The 16,422-nt window shown below is 33.4% G+C and overlaps 1 protein-coding gene across 1 annotated transcript; it reads left to right on the top strand.

Annotated features, from left to right (window-relative positions):
- The first annotated feature begins 1,919 nt into the window (after window positions 1-1,919).
- On the top strand, window positions 1,920-3,900 carry LOC143193630 (uncharacterized). Its single transcript, XM_076399956.1, has 4 exons — window positions 1,920-2,384; window positions 2,445-2,563; window positions 2,848-3,343; window positions 3,446-3,900. The coding sequence occupies exons 1-4, from the start codon at window positions 2,063-2,065 to the stop codon at window positions 3,898-3,900; spliced, it is 1,392 nt and encodes a 463-aa protein (XP_076256071.1). The 5' UTR covers window positions 1,920-2,062.
- Window positions 3,901-16,422: the final 12,522 nt, after the last annotated feature.

Genomic DNA, 16,422 nt, shown 5'->3' with positions numbered 1-16,422 from the left:
GCAGTACTTCCGCGGATATTACACAATGCAATACGATTTTCTACAGTTATCCTATATTAATTATATATTCACCTTTGTTGTTTCCACTCTCACCACCTTTGGTATTGTCAGCATTGAATCATAATTCGACATCCAGAAAGTTTCATTTGCTCACTGTCATATTCTGAGCCATTCAAGCCAATAACTAAGTCGTTTATTTCCATCTTAACACTAGTTTATAATTCTACCATTTGTCAATTTCTTCTCCTGTGTGCTGGATCGTGTTGATCCAAGTCGAAGGCTGTTATTTGTAGATAGTACTTATTTACAATAACAGTCCACATATCTACACATTTCTTCTGTGTATATCTTTCTCAACCAGCATATCTACTGTTGTAATTCTTTGCCACTTTCAATAACAATTTGATTTAATTAAATATGCTGTGATATAGAGTAAGATGTTACACTTTGTGACCATACTTATCTGATCCGATCCGTGTATATTTTTTCAGTTCCTTTTTAAAAGTAAAAGTTCCTTTTAGCATGGTATCTACAAAACTTAATTTATGTTTTGTAAAGAATTATATATCTTGATGACGTGATTTCACTGGTACTTTGGATAGTCTGTAGTTGTGTAGTGAAGCGAATGGTACAAACACCGAGGGGTATTTCTAGTAATAATATATTAATAAATTTTCAAAAAAGTTGTAGAAAGTAATGGAAAATAATTTTATTAATATATATTGTGCCAATTGTTCTCGATAAAGGTTTTTCTAATGTGAAAATTTATAAAAATACATGCAAATATTTAACATGGGGCCAAACCAGATGTTTTGAAAACTCGGAAAAAATATTCAAAATTATTCAAACTACAATTATTTTAAAATAAGGCAATAAAAATTAAAATTATCGTTTTAACTAGCGTTTGGAACTACCGACTGAAAACAGTCGGTAGTCGCAAAATAGTCGAAACAATTGATAGTCAAAAAACAGCCGAAACAGTCGCTAGTTTTTTGACTATCCAAAATAGTAATTAGTATTTCATTTTAGTCATATGCACGGTTAGACTGTTTTTTTTTATTTGTGATAGCAGACGAGGATGTACGAACCCTGTCCTGTATAAATTGTGAGAGAGGAGAGGACGGAGATAATTGCTTGGAGTAGTTAATTTTAAATGTGCTTATATTTTCCAACGGTAGCATGAGTGAGACGGAGATGTACATAATCCTTCATGTACTAACTTTAAAAAGGTAAAGGAAAAAAAATTACTGAATACTATTAATATGCAATTAATAATATCATTTTAAACGAAGCAGAATTGCTTTCATATTTGAATGTTCTGTGGATCTGTAAAAAGAGATGCAAATTTTCTGTGGAATGGAACAATACCCCACAAATGTTTTATCATATTTTAATATGTTAATTGCTATTTTTAAATAATATACTATAATAAATATAGACAATACAATAGAACTTAGACAAAACGTAAAATCTAAATATGTACATTAACCATAAATCTTATATATAAAAATGAATCGCAAAATATGTTCCTAAGCGCATAACTCAACAACGCCTGGACCAATTTGGCCAAATCTTTTTTTAAAATGTTCGTTGAAGTTCAGGGATGGTTTTTACGGCGAGAAAAATTAGAATTATTGCTGGAAAAACCCTAAAAATAGCCCTTTTTGTTTGAATTTGTTTCGTGTATCAGTTGACAATTCATCTGTCATCTGTCAAAAGTCATCTGTAACAGACAACTTTTTTTTTTTAAATTTGATATGACTTGAACTCAAATCCTTTTAATCCGTACGAATTGTTTTATTTATTTAAAATTTTTTATTTGTTTAAAATTTAATTCAAATTTTAAATAAATAAAACAATTCGTACGGCTTAAAAGGATTTGAGTTCAAGTCATATCAAATTTAAAAAAAAAAGTTGTCTGTTACAGATGACTTTTGACAGATGACAGATGAATTGTCAAGTGATACACGAAACAAATTCGTATATCGTGTTTTGTGCAGAGTGTTTAGTTAGTTAGTGTTTGTTTAGTTCGTGATTAGTGAAAAAATAATTTATATTTGATATGCCTCCTATAAGACGAAGCAATTTAGGTAGAAGAACCAGAAATGCTATAAACCAAACTAATTACCGATCTAATCGTACTGCACAAGAACGTGACGACGGAAATGAACGTGAAAGAATTCGGATATCACAAACGCGTGAAGCGCGAGCGCGACATTCAACTAATAATCGCGCAAGTTTGAATCCAGCTGCTTTCAGTTACGATGTGTCAATTGACTACAGTAACTACCAATGTGTTGTTATTGGTTCTATGAACTTGGTTTGCTCACACTGTAAGGCATTAAAATACAAAAACGAAGCCAATGGATTGTGTTGCGCAAATGGTAAAGTGAAATTGATACAATTGGATCCACCACCAGAACCATTGTACTCATTGGTTTCAGGAATAGGAACAGATTCTATACACTTTTTGACACATATTCAACAATATAACAATTGCTTTCAAATGACTTCATTTGGGGCAACAAATGCAGTTCGGGAAAATTTTATGCCAACTTTCAAGGTATGTATTATAGCAGTTACTCATAATTATTTTAGCGAACAAAATTTTCTGTCACCAAAGTTAAGATGTGTTACTAATCTTCAATTTCTTAATCATTACGAAATATATCACTTAGTCATCATATTATATGGTGATTCAGTTTCAGTGACACTTTTATTATATTTTATATTTGATAGATATTAGTTAAAACTAAATATATACTTTTTAAGATCAAATATTATTTAAGTTTGATCATTGACAATCCATTAATTTATACCACACCATAATATTTTTTTTATTTACAGATACAAGGGCAAATATATCACAGAGCAGGTTCACTGTTACCAGTGTCAGATAGCGACAACAAATTCCTGCAAATTTATTTTATGGGCAATTCACCACAAGAAATTGATCTGCGTTGTGCACATAACAATTTAGTAAAAAGGTCTATTGTAGAACAATTACAAACTTTATTTCATCAACACAATCAATTGATTATATTGTTTAAAACTGCCCTGGATCTGATGCCATCCGATAATCACAAAATTGTAATCAGAGCTGATAAAACACCTGCAGGTCAACATACAAGACGTTTTAATGCACCAACTATTGATGAAGTTGCTATCGTTGTAGTTGGAGAAAACTTGGAATCCCGTGATATTGTTTTACATCGTCGGAATTTTCAATTACAACCTATAAAGGAAACACACCGCTCATATGATGCACTGCAATATCCCATTATATTTTGGCAAGGTGAAGATGGCTACGATTTATCAATAAAAATGATAAATCCCATTACAGGTAACTAAAATATTAGTTTAGCTATGGCGATAATATCTCAGTCACTATATTACGTATTTTAATTTTATATTTGAATGTTATTAAAACAAAATCTGTTTACAGGTTCTGAAACCAACAAAAAAGTCAGTTCAATGAACTATTATTCATACCGCCTAATGATTCGGGAAAATGCAGATAATCACATATTGAAATGTCGGCGATTATATCACAAATATGTTGATGACATGTATGTTAAAATTGAAACGGAGAGATTAACATTCATCAGGTTGAATCAAACCAAACTCCGATCTGAAGAGTATATTCACCTTCGAGATGCGATTAATACTGATGGAAATGCACAGAATGTCGGTCGGATGACTATTCTTCCAGCAACATACATCGGAAGCCCTCGGCATATGCACGAATATGCTCAAGATGCCATGTCGTATGTTCGTCATTATGGTACAGCAGATTTGTTCATCACATTTACATTCAATCCGCAATGGATAGAAATTAAGCAGGAGTTATTACCTGGGAAATCATCCATTGATCGTCATGATTACAGCCAGAGTCTTTAGACAAAAGTTGAAATCTTTAATGAATTTCATCGTAAAACATAATGTGTTTGGTGAGACACGCTGCTGGATGTATTCTGTGGAGTGGCAGAAACGAGGATTGCCACATGCACACATTTTGATTTGGTTGGTTGAAAAGATAAGGCCAAATGAAGTTGATGCAGTGATATCAGCTGAAATCCCTAATGTACAAGTAGATCCTGGATTGCATGAGGTAGTTATCAAAAACATGATACATGGTCCCTGTGGAACTCTTAATCAAAATTCACCGTGTATGATGGATGGTAAATGTTCAAAACGATATCCACGGACATTAATATCGGAAACAATTACTGGTAATGACGGTTATCCATTGTATCGTCGCAGATCGACAGCAGACAATGGAAAATCAACAATTGTCAAATTAAATTAACAAGATATTGAAATAGATAATCGTTGGATTGTTCCATATTCACCCATTTTATCAAAGACATTCAAAGCACACATCAACGTTGAATCTTGCCATTCAGTGAAATCGATTAAATACATTTGCAAATATGTAACCAAAGGGAGTGATATGGCTGTGATTGGAATTGGTGCAGAGAATTCTAATGATGAAGTTACCCAATACCAAATGGGCCGCTATGTCAGTAGTAATGAAGCAGTTTGGCGAATATTTTCTTTTCCTATTCATGAGAGACACCCTTCTGTTGTTCACTTAGCTGTGCATTTAGAAAATGGACAAAGAGTGTATTTTACAGCACAGAACGCAGTACAAAGAGCTGCTCAGCCACCATCTACTACATTAACCAGTTTTTTTGAGACATGCCAAAACGATGATTTCGCACAAACATTGCTATATTCTGAAATGCCAAAATATTATACCTGGAATCAATCCTCAAGGAGATTTATACGACGGAAACAAGGAAAACCAGTTCCAGGATATACAGATGTATATTCCACCGATGCGATTGGCCGGATTTATTCAGTACATCCAAGCAATGATGAATGTTTTTATTTACGACTGCTATTAGTCAATGTACGTGGCCCAACATCATTCCAACAGTTACGAACTGTTGATGGTGAATTGTGTGGATCCTACAGAGAAGCCTGTCAACGTTTGCAATTGCTTGAAAATGACGCTCATTGGGATCAAACTCTCAATGATGCTGTAATATCATCACACACTCATCAAATACGAACATTGTTTTCTATAATCATATCTACATGCTTCCCATCAAACCCAATTGATTTGTGGATGAAGTACAAAGATTACATGTGTGATGATATTTTGTATCAAATACGGAATAGAATGGGAAATCCAAATATACAAATCAGTGAAGAAATTTACAATGAAGCATTGATTTCAATTGAGGACATGTGCTTGATAATGTCAAACAAACTATTAATTCAATTAGGCCTGACCGCGCCCAATCGTCCAATGCATGACGCTTTTAACCAAGAGTTGCATCGAGAAAGACTGTATGATCTCAACGCTTTGAAAGAATAAATTCAAACAAATCTTCCACTGTTAAATGAACAACAGAAGTATGTATTTGAAACTCTTATGAAAGTAACAAATGATGAAACTGGAGGGATTTATTTCTTAGATGCACCTGGTGGTACAGGAAAAACTTTTTTTATTTCATTAATATTAGCAACAATTCGCTCACAAAATAAAATTGCACTTGCACTCGCTTCGTCGGGAATCGCAGCAACTTTGCTTGAAGGTGGTCGAACAGCCCATTCAGCACTAAAATTGCCATTAAATATGCAAAGCAATGAAACTCCAACCTGCAACGTTTCGAAGAACTCTGCAATGGCAAAGGTTTTGCAGCAATGTAAATTGATTGTTTGGGATGAATGCACGAAGGCACATAAAAAATCTTTGGAGGCTTTAGACAGAACCTTAAAAGATCTACGTAGCAATAATAACCGATTTGGTGGTGCAATGATTTTATTAGCAGGAGATTTTCGTCAAACATTGCCAGTGATTCCACGATCAACGCCAGCTGATGAACTCAATGAATGTCTAAAGTCCTCCAATTTGTGGAAACATGTTAAAGTACTTCATTTAAGCAAGAATATGCGTGTCGAGTTGCAAAATGACCAATCTGGAAACATATTCTCTAAACAACTCATTGACATTGGTAATGGCAAATTTCCTATAGACATGTTGACGGCTTGCTTTTGCTATGACTATAAACAAGTCCCAGGGGCAATCATTAAGTGTTTGTGGTATTAGTCTAGAAAACCCATGTTTCTCACATGGTCAATTGTATGTTGCCTGTTCCCGTGTTGGAAAACCATCAGATTTGTTTATCTATGCGCCAGGTAATCAAACAAAAAACATCGTATACCACAAAGCAATATAATGATAATAATAATAATAATTATGATTCACATGATTAACAATAAAGCGATTACTTACTTTTCAATCCTTATATATGTTTTATTTAATTATTTTTTATTCACAACGCCCTATCACCAGGGTGATGGTTCTGTTCAGGAGAATTTTTTAAAATACGTAGGCACAAAAACTGCCACATTACAAATCTTTTTGACAGGACGAAGTCTGTCGGGTCAGCTAGTATTAAATGAAAGTTAAACATATACCTAATCATAGAAAAAAAACTAATCCATGATATAATTAAAAATGATCGCACAATAACTACTAGAGCTTTTTTAAATAAAGTAAATGCATTATTTATTATTGAACGGAAATATTTTTTAACAAAAATCAAGAGAGTAATCGAAATATTACCTATAATGTTATTGCCATAAAAACATCAAAATTATTTTACTATTTATCATTCACAATTTTAATTACCCTATTACATTAACAATCTTAAAAAATATCGTTCCAAAATGTTGCTATATTAACATACAATATACTGCTACTTATAAGCAAACTACTAAAAAAATCATAAAGCTCTATATTACATATAAATCTATGTAAGCATTAATAGGGTTAATTTTTGTTAAGGTCGCGGCTACTACGACAGAGCCAGAACGTTAAAAAGCAACCGAATGAAACTAGTAGAACCAAAAATAGCAACTAAAAGTATACAACTGAAATAGTCGATAGTAAATAGTAAGAGAATCAGTCCGACCAAAAATAACAACTGAAAACAATCGACTGAACCAGTCACTGAACTATTAATAGTGACTGAAACAGTCGATAGTAAAAAGTAGTCATTTAGTAAGTAGTCAACAGTCAAGAGTCAATTTCATTCTAAAGTTCCCAACGCTTGTTTTAATACATATCTGGCAAGCGCATTCACCATTTAATAAAAATAATCTATCAGCAATGTTATAGATTATCAAGACTAAAATGAAGAATAATTCAAAGCTCGATTTAAACACGATCGTAGGTTGTGCGAGAGTAACTTTCGGACAGGTTTACACGTTGCAACGGACATATTCGACCGCACACACCATTCAGTCGGTTCTCGTCCTGTCGCGTATCGGACCGGCTAGGAGGGCGATTCCGCCCGGCCCTGCAGGATTTGGGCATGTCAATCGCACTATCTGCCAGTGACACGCATTCACGCGCTATCAGCCCAGCACCAGACGGATCCCGATCGGACTTATTCTTTCGCAACAAGAGCTGCACACTGCAGGATATCCGTTTGGGCGTGAGTCAAGGGTGGCTCGACGTCAAATTCTGGACGGGCTCGAAAGCGTACGCAGTATGAATACGAAGTGTCTTGGTGTTGGGATGTTTTTCTATTGGATGGTTACAGCGATGTAAACGAATTAATATCAGTCAAGTTTATGTCCCTCTATAACATATCGTTTAGGATTATTATGTATATATTCAAACATAAATAAATAAATACTAACATAATGCATTTAATAAATAGCGTTATGATATGTTTGTTTATATTTTGCTCTGCAATGTCTACTTTGCGTTTATATTTAAACGTCAACTACTATTAAACGGGCCAATCAAACTTTTAAATTTGATTTATTTCATTAGTTCATTACTTATGCCAATCCAAAGAAATCACCAGGCTATGATATATTAGTAGAAAATTGCTGAAAATTCTACAATCAAGAAAAAGATTTATTAAACTTACTTGCGTTAGGAACTATCGAATGAGAATAGTCGAAACAGTCGATAGTCGCAAAACAGTCGACCTAATCAATATTAAAAAAAATAACGACTGAAAATAGTAATTACTATTTCCGTCAAATGCACGCTTCTACTGTTTTTAACCAACTTCTAAAAAGGAGGAGGTTCTATGTTCTATGTATATATTTTTAATGTATATTCGCCGATTTCTCCGTCAGTTATGGACCGATTTTCAAAATTCTTTTTTATTCGAAAAATTGCACTTCCGTGGTGGTCCCATTGAAACTAACTTAGAATCTTATGGGGGGAAGGAGGGGAAATCTAGGGAAAACCTCTAATTTCAAAGGCACGTACAATGTTTTCACATATTTTTTATCTAAAATAATCAAATATTTTGGCAATTTCACATTTGCTTTTTGGGAGGAAAAAATCCAAGAAAATGTTTTATTTTGGTAATATTGCAAATAGCAATTAACTGATATTAAAAATAACAATTCTTTCTTTTTATTTCCAATAATAGTAGCTTGACTTCTTGCTACATGATCTTATTGCTATAAATAAACGACGTAAAATATAGTATAAATAAAATACACAGAAATTCTATTTAGTAGTATTTATGATAGTTTTGCAGGCGGTTTTTCATGGGTAAATTTCCTTCCAACCTCGACAATTGAAAATGCTTGTTCATTTCGCCAACCTTCTGCGGAACTAAACGGATCACAATGAAGGCATTATAACCGGCATTTTAATAATGATATTTGTTTCTATCGAAAAATCTAACCGTGCAAATCAACTCGAGCACTTGGTTACAAAAATAAATGATGACTTACCATAAAAGTACACATCGATTGCTAAGGATATTACAATTTTTTTTGAGATGCTTAATTTGGCGTAACCATCAAAAATGGTTCGGTTGGATTTGTAGTATTTTTCAAGTCGAAAAACCATTTTATCGGTTTACAGTTTAATGTAAGATTATTGTTAAAGTTTAGTGTCCACTTCACAGTGGACTAAATTAATAAAAAATTCGTAAAAATGATCAATATTTTAGGTTTTATTTAGCTAAATTTATTTTAGGGTAAGTAATGTTCCTTTTTATAGCATATCATTATTTATTTATTTACGTTTTATGGCCCATCAGCCTCTTGGGCTATTTAGGGCCGAGTACAAATTTAGTACAATTCATAAAAATAATAATAAATACAAGTATACACAAATAATTACAATTAATAGCAGAAGGCAATTGTATAAATATAGAGAGTATAAATAGAATATATAAATAAATTAGTGTTGGGAACTATCGACTGAAATCGACTACCGACTGTTTAGTAATTGACTACTTTTTACTATCGACTGTTTCAGTCGATATTTTTGGCTCGACTGATTTTACTACTTTTTACGAGTGACTATTTTCAAGCGCTATTTTCGGCCCGACTGATTTTGTTACTATTTATTTTCATCTGTTTCAGTCGTGTACTTTTAGTTACTATTTTTGGGCTTTACTAGTTTCATTCGACTGATTTTTAATGTTCTGGCTCTGTCATTATGCATTAGATTTACTAAAAATCTAAAATAAACTCTATTTGAATATATAATTTTTGTTTAATTTTTTTATTTAAATTAGTATTTTGTTGCATGTTGCAGCCAAAGTGAACTAAAACTCACAGTTGATGCGGCAACATTGTGACATTTTGACGTCATCAATTCAGATGCCGTGAGTTCACTGTTTTATTGAACGGGCCATATAAACAATATCAATACGAACAAAATCAATAAATACTATCTGAATAATGATAAAATATATATTCACCATTCTGTTCTAATATGTTTACGACGAAATATATATTTTGACACAAAAAAAGAGATTTAAACCCGAAACGTTTGAGTTTCAATGGACCCGTCAAAACTATTTCACATCGCATCCCTTCGGTTAAAAGCCCCTCCAAAACCCAACCAAACCTCATCCGTAAACAAACCGACAGATCATTGTCCAAATATTTCTCGCATCTTGCGCCCAAAATGTCGACGACCACCATGCCAATGTGAATACACGTATATGCGTGTACAATGGCAAAGGTGTATTAAGTTACCTATCGGGGCTCGGCATTGTCCTCCATTGCCGGTCGGTTGAGCGTAAAATCGCAAACCCGACTGCTCATTTTAATCTGGTTCGTAGGTGAGAATCGGTCGGCTAATCTCCCAAAACAAAGACAACAATGCGCACCTATCGCAAACCGAGTTTTTCGAGGTTTGGACTTTATGGGAACGGCCAGATGTGTCTTGATGGGTCGGCGTCAGAAGTGTACTGGACTGTGATGATCGGAGTGTAAAAAGAGTCGACGTTATCGAGCGAATACTCTTCCTTGAACCACACGTTTTCTATTAGTAATTGATAATCTCGCTGGACTTTTGAGATATTATTACGAAAAAATATGATAACTAATATTTATTAATTAGATATACAACAACTTTAATCTTTTAATCTAATTTTATTGTTTATGCTGCTTTTGCTTTTGCCTGTTATCAATTTCTTTTAAAAAAAACCTGTTAAAATTTGGAGTCTCATTGAAAGTTAAGATACTGCATAATTTGTACTAATCTCAAAGTACTCAAAGTAGCAAATAACATGAATTCCTATCATATAGTCATATCTTTATTATAGATTTTAGCTTCAATGATTTAAACTTTAAATTAGCGGTTTTAATTTTTTTTATATTAATTTATCTTACATTCGATATGCTTAGTACAATAATAATTTATAAATTGATTTATTACTACTATTCTGTTGTACTTGTATTAATATACAAGCAAGGCCTGTACGGGATCAATACATCAGTATGCACTTCCCAAATTAAAATAAAACTAATGTACTTAAGCTAAAATTAAAAATACACTTATACAGTAAACTAGTTCGTGTGGTTTGGTTCGCTTCAATCTTCTGATTTCCTGCGTGTTTTCAGCTGTATTGCTTCCACGTTGCTGTTATTTAGCGACCTTGTTTCATGTTTTATGGCGAAGTCTTGGATGACTTTGTGTATCCATTTAATTCCGAGATCATCGTTCACCTCTTAGTTGATAACGTAGCGCCAAGCATTGCTAATTAATCGTAGAACTTTGTTTTGAGTGCGTTTAATTACAAGTTGGTTTGATGTTTTAATGCAATCCCATATTTACACCCCATATGTCCAAATAGGCTTTATGGTTGACTAGAAAACCAATTTATTTTATTTTAGCTCAAGTTGAGGGTATCTTCCACCAGTACAGGTGCTTGATTTTGACTCTAAACTGCTCTGATTTTTGTCTAATATGATTTTTCCAATTTAACATACCATAAAGATATATGCAGAGATATCTGGCTGATTCTGCTTGAGGAATCGGCCATCCCTCAAAAGACATAATTAGTTTTTTGTCATTTTGCCGCAACGCAGAATTAACATGGACAGAATTGAAGCGACTAAGCTGTATTTTCCAGTCCCTAGTCCATTTGTAGATCTTGTTGACTGCGACTTGTACTTTTTCTACAGCTTTAGATATAGTTACATGATTACTATGTCGTTGGTTGTTCCAAGTACTGTTTCGTTTGTTGTTGGGATATCAGCAGTATAGAGCAGATATAGGAGACATAATAACTACCACTGTGAAACTCCAGCCGAAATAGGTTTAAGTGATGTGTATTCCCCTACATACTAAACTCTAAATTTTCTTTCGAAAAAATATGATTCCAGCAGTAATTCCACTATAGCAATTCGTTCATTTTGTAGTTTAATCCCAAATGCCATACCCGGTTAAAAGCTTGTGAATGTTTCAGGAATTTTGCAGGGCAGTATTTATTTTCTTCGAATACCTTTCAGACAGCTTAGCAGTTGATGGCTAAAATTGTTAATGCAGAAGTCTGTCGATGTCTTTACAATGAATTAACGGCATATTGTTGCAAGGAAAAAAAACAGCAATAGCGAGAAAAGTGTATAGTCACAGTGTTGTACGTCAATGGTTGGTCAAATATTGCTAAACTCGTTAAAAATATATTATTGCAACTTCTATGGCCTGTCCTGTAACGCCAAGTGTATTCACCAGACACAGTGCTTCCTGATTCTCTACTATTTGTTCAAATTGATGCGAAATGGCTTGGCTTGTCTGGGAATACCGAGGAAGTGTGAAAATGTACCGATTATTTCGATTCGGTGTAGCCAGGTTGTCAATCAGAGACGAATAAATTGTAAAATATACTGGAAATATTTTCATTAATATTATTGCATGCTAACATGTTTTCCTAATAAAGACCTTTTCAAACAGAAAATATTATCAGAATACATTCAAGTACTTAATATTAGATGTAGAAGCAAATCTTTCATAGGAAGAATAGTAATAATCATTATAATGATGTTTTTGATTAATAAATAATATTAGAATTATACACCACTGCCTGATTATATTAGCAAAATGAATAGTGGTGAGAATGGTGAGTTTCAAAAATAGTAGTAAATTTTTCGATAAATTTAATAAAATAGTAATAATTGAATGGCCCAATTGACACAAAATAGAACTATGGCTTCAATCATAAATTTACTATGTCATAAAATACAATACAAACATCAAACAAGATATAATTTTTTTATTTTCTTAATTTGTCAGAGTGGTTAAATAGTTGACAAAAATCCAATTGCAGGTATATTTGTGATATATTTTTGTTATCCTATACAGAAGATTAGATACTATGCATAATGTCATCCAGATTTAATGATGTATGCTTATTACAGTAGCCTTTTTAAAGATATATAACTTTTAGTTGATAGTACTGCTTTCAAGGAAAGCTATTTTGATAGTAGTCAGATTGTTTATCAACAATATTCTCAAATTTTACAGATTTAATTCGAAAATCATTGTTCTGTTTAAGAAATATGACGATACTACTTCCACTTTATGGTTCGAATATTGGTACACTGGTACAACTGAATGGAAATGTATAATCTTTTTTCGCCATGTTAATAATTCGTATAGACAAGTGGAAAAGGTGCTGGAAAGTGTAGCACGGAGCTAAGTCGATCTACTTTACATAAGATTATGCAAACATCTGTTAGATAGATCTATTGGATTAAAAAGAGCGTACAAGATATTTCACCATATTTGATATATGATACATGATAATTTTTAAATTAATTTTACGTTTATATTAATTAGTTTATTGAGCTAACGGAATTATTTATAATATAATAGAGGAATTATTAAAAAAGAGCTTGCTCAAGAGAATATCTGTAAATTTCCTGGTGAATTTTACAGTATGTTATTAAGAGGTAAATATTATTTTCGTAACTGTGTAGAGGAATTTTATCTTCTAAACTATTACATTGTAAAATAAACAGACCCTAATTCTTTCAGGTCAGTCCGGTAAAAGTCATGAACACAGATGAAATCCAGTCATACTTAAATTGAACTAATTTTGTTGCTGAATATTCTATGAAAATATGGAATGTCAAATATGTTATTACCAATATACTCTAAATGTTGTAAAATGTTATGGAAAATTATGCTATAATAGGAGCGTTATATCCGAGGCAGCCAATAAAATTACTGTCATGGAATTTTATAGAATTTATTTGTGTTTTATTATATTCACTCCAAATTTATATGTTACAAGTTACTGCATCCGAAAATAATGCTAATTAGTTCAAGATATTTGTTTATTGTTATGATATTTATATTAATATTTTTGAGCATGGTATTTTTATTAAAATAGTATATACCAACTCATATTTTTTCGTACCAATCGCTACAAAAGAATAGCCAAGAAATACAATCGAGATACATCAAAAGCTGCGTATAACATGTAAAACATACATATCGAATCTTGGATCTATGCGCACAAGCCCCAGACAAACCGACAATTCACTGTATGGGTCTTTCATGATTTTTCAAGTTTGATAAAAGTGATTCGTGCCTTCGGAACAACTGGACATGGGTGAACAGTGCTATTAGAGCAATGTAGAAATGTGAATTCCCAATGGTATACAACTATGTATTTGCTGGCAGTGATTAGTAAAATACGGAAAAAGAAATTGATGGCTCATCCTCCATATAGCTCAGATTTTGTGCTAAAAATTAATTTTTGATTCGCGAATATCAAGAATAGATTGCGTTGCTAACGTTTTTCAGGGCCTAAAAAAGTATTTGTTTAATTCAAAATCAATTTTTAGAGGTGCCTTAATCAGAGGGGAGGAAGATCGGTTCAAGGGTATGCAAAAGTGATCATGGAGAATACTTGGAGAAACTCCTGCCTTTTCATTATTAGGCTCAAAATATATATAGGGACCTTCATATACACTGTATCGAAAGCAAAGTAAGATATACCACAGAACCGAACTGTATTTTTTGATTATTGCACTCAAGGTTCAATATGAAAGTTGTTGATTATGAAGCGATAACCTTTTGTCACGAAACCCGGTCATAGAAAAGACAAAGTCTGCTGCAAAAGATGCACAGCAGCGAAAAAAACTAATCCGCGACCAAACAGTCGACGGTTCCTATTTAATCGTTAATCCGGCACGTGTCAAAATTAACCGGCAACCGGCATCGCACACGTGCCGATTGGCAAACGGGGTGTGACGTCACGAATGACGCTTAGCGCGTCGTTGTTTCCACCTATCCGATGCCGGAAGGGTGTGAGGGGGGTGGGTGGTGTCGGTTGTGTCGCGCAATACCGTAATTGGATAGGTGACGTAAATATTTAAATAACGAAGAACAAGAAGGTCGGACGCTCCTGTGGGACTTCACTAGAGCTTGTCGTTTTGTTCTCGGTTTGTTTGCCGAAAGCCCCGCGCTTCGAAATAAATCGCACACGTGCGATCCATTGTTCGGATGGGGATTCCGCCGAGATGGAAAACGCGGCGAGGCTTCTTCTACGTTTAAAATGATACCTTGTATGGTAGATCCTATTAAATCAAACAATATCATTGGGATGAGGTTGGGTTGGGTGTTTTGGGGCTTAGTTCGGTCTAGTAAAGAATGTCAACAAGAGTAAATCTCAACGAAACAAACAAATAATTGAATCTCTGTAGTTTTTATGCCAGGATGAATTAAAGTGTGTCTCATTGATAATAGTTTCCTGCTAGGGAGATACATTTTGATTTCATACAGTTTTGAGTGCGGTAAAAGATGTTAATGTTAAATTTGTTGGGTGTTATTTTGGTTTATTACCAGAAGATGTCACCTCCTATCAGACTATACGTTTATTACCGATAATCTCAAATTATTTTGAGAAACTGTACATAAAGAGTATATAGTAAATTGTATAATAAAAAAAAGAAAGATTATTCCAAAGCACTAATTCGGGTTTCTCAATAAAGATGGAACAATAGAAAAAATGCATAGACTTGTTAATAAAATAAATATGGATTTAAGCGCCAAAATATATTGTTCAGCTACATTCCTAGACATATCTCAGGTCCTTGATAAAGTATGGCATACGGGATTGTAGGTTAAATTAAAAAACTTCTCCCTGATTCGGATTATGAGCTAGTAAAATCTTAGCTCAGAGATTTTACTGTAAAACGAGATGATGAACATACCGAATTAAATGCAACATATTCCGTAAGGCAGTATATTGGGTCCAGTACTATATCCCTTGTACACAGCCGATCTACAACAAAAATAATCACTGTGACAACATACGCAGACGACAAGGCAATCTTAGCCTCTCATGAAAATCTACCCATAGTATCAATGAACCTACAAACTCATCTAAATTTAATGCAAATATGGTTGAAAAGATGGCGTATACAAGCCAACGAAACAAAATCAAGTCATATAACTGTTACGCTCCGTAGAAGAAGATGTCCACCAGTCTATATCAATAGTTGTCAACTCTCGCATGCAGAGGATGTTAAATATCTTGATATGCAATCTAGGGATCGACACCTAACTTGGAAGAAGTATACAACGCGATATTCCTCTAGAACCAATAACGAGTGTAATTCAATGTGCTTGTGTGAAGTATTTCGAAAAAGTGTCAGTGACAGTCAATGTACTCGCTAATCAGCTAAATATACGAAGTGACAGTGAAGTGCGTAGACTAAAACGCCAAACATCTTCCGATCTGGTTATTGAATATATATAGTCTTTAGCATACGTTTTAGAATAAAACAAATTAAGCTAAATTGTATTTTATACAGGAGATCACTTAATTAAGTGATTTTCTAGATGCCATGTATATATAATATAAACATAACCAATATTTATTATATGTTACTTATATATCCTATAGCTCCAAATCTGTCCATGTTAATTTTGCGTTGTGGCAAAATGACAAAAACCTAATTATATCAATTGATGGATGCCTGATTCCTCAAGAAGAGTCAGCCAAATACGTCGGAATATATCTCGATGATAGGTTAAATTGGAAACATCATGTTAGACAAAAAGCAGAGCAAATTAGTCTCAAAGTCAAGCTATTGCACAGGTAGTCGGAAGATACT

The sequence above is a fragment of the Rhynchophorus ferrugineus genome, unplaced genomic scaffold (assembly GCF_030347505.1).
Source record: "Rhynchophorus ferrugineus isolate W39M unplaced genomic scaffold, kcgeb_rfMv2 rfM3, whole genome shotgun sequence".
Classification (NCBI taxonomy): Eukaryota; Metazoa; Arthropoda; class Insecta; order Coleoptera; family Curculionidae; genus Rhynchophorus; species Rhynchophorus ferrugineus.
Note: the sequence above shows the minus strand (reverse complement) of the source record. Positions and strands in the feature narration are given on the sequence as shown.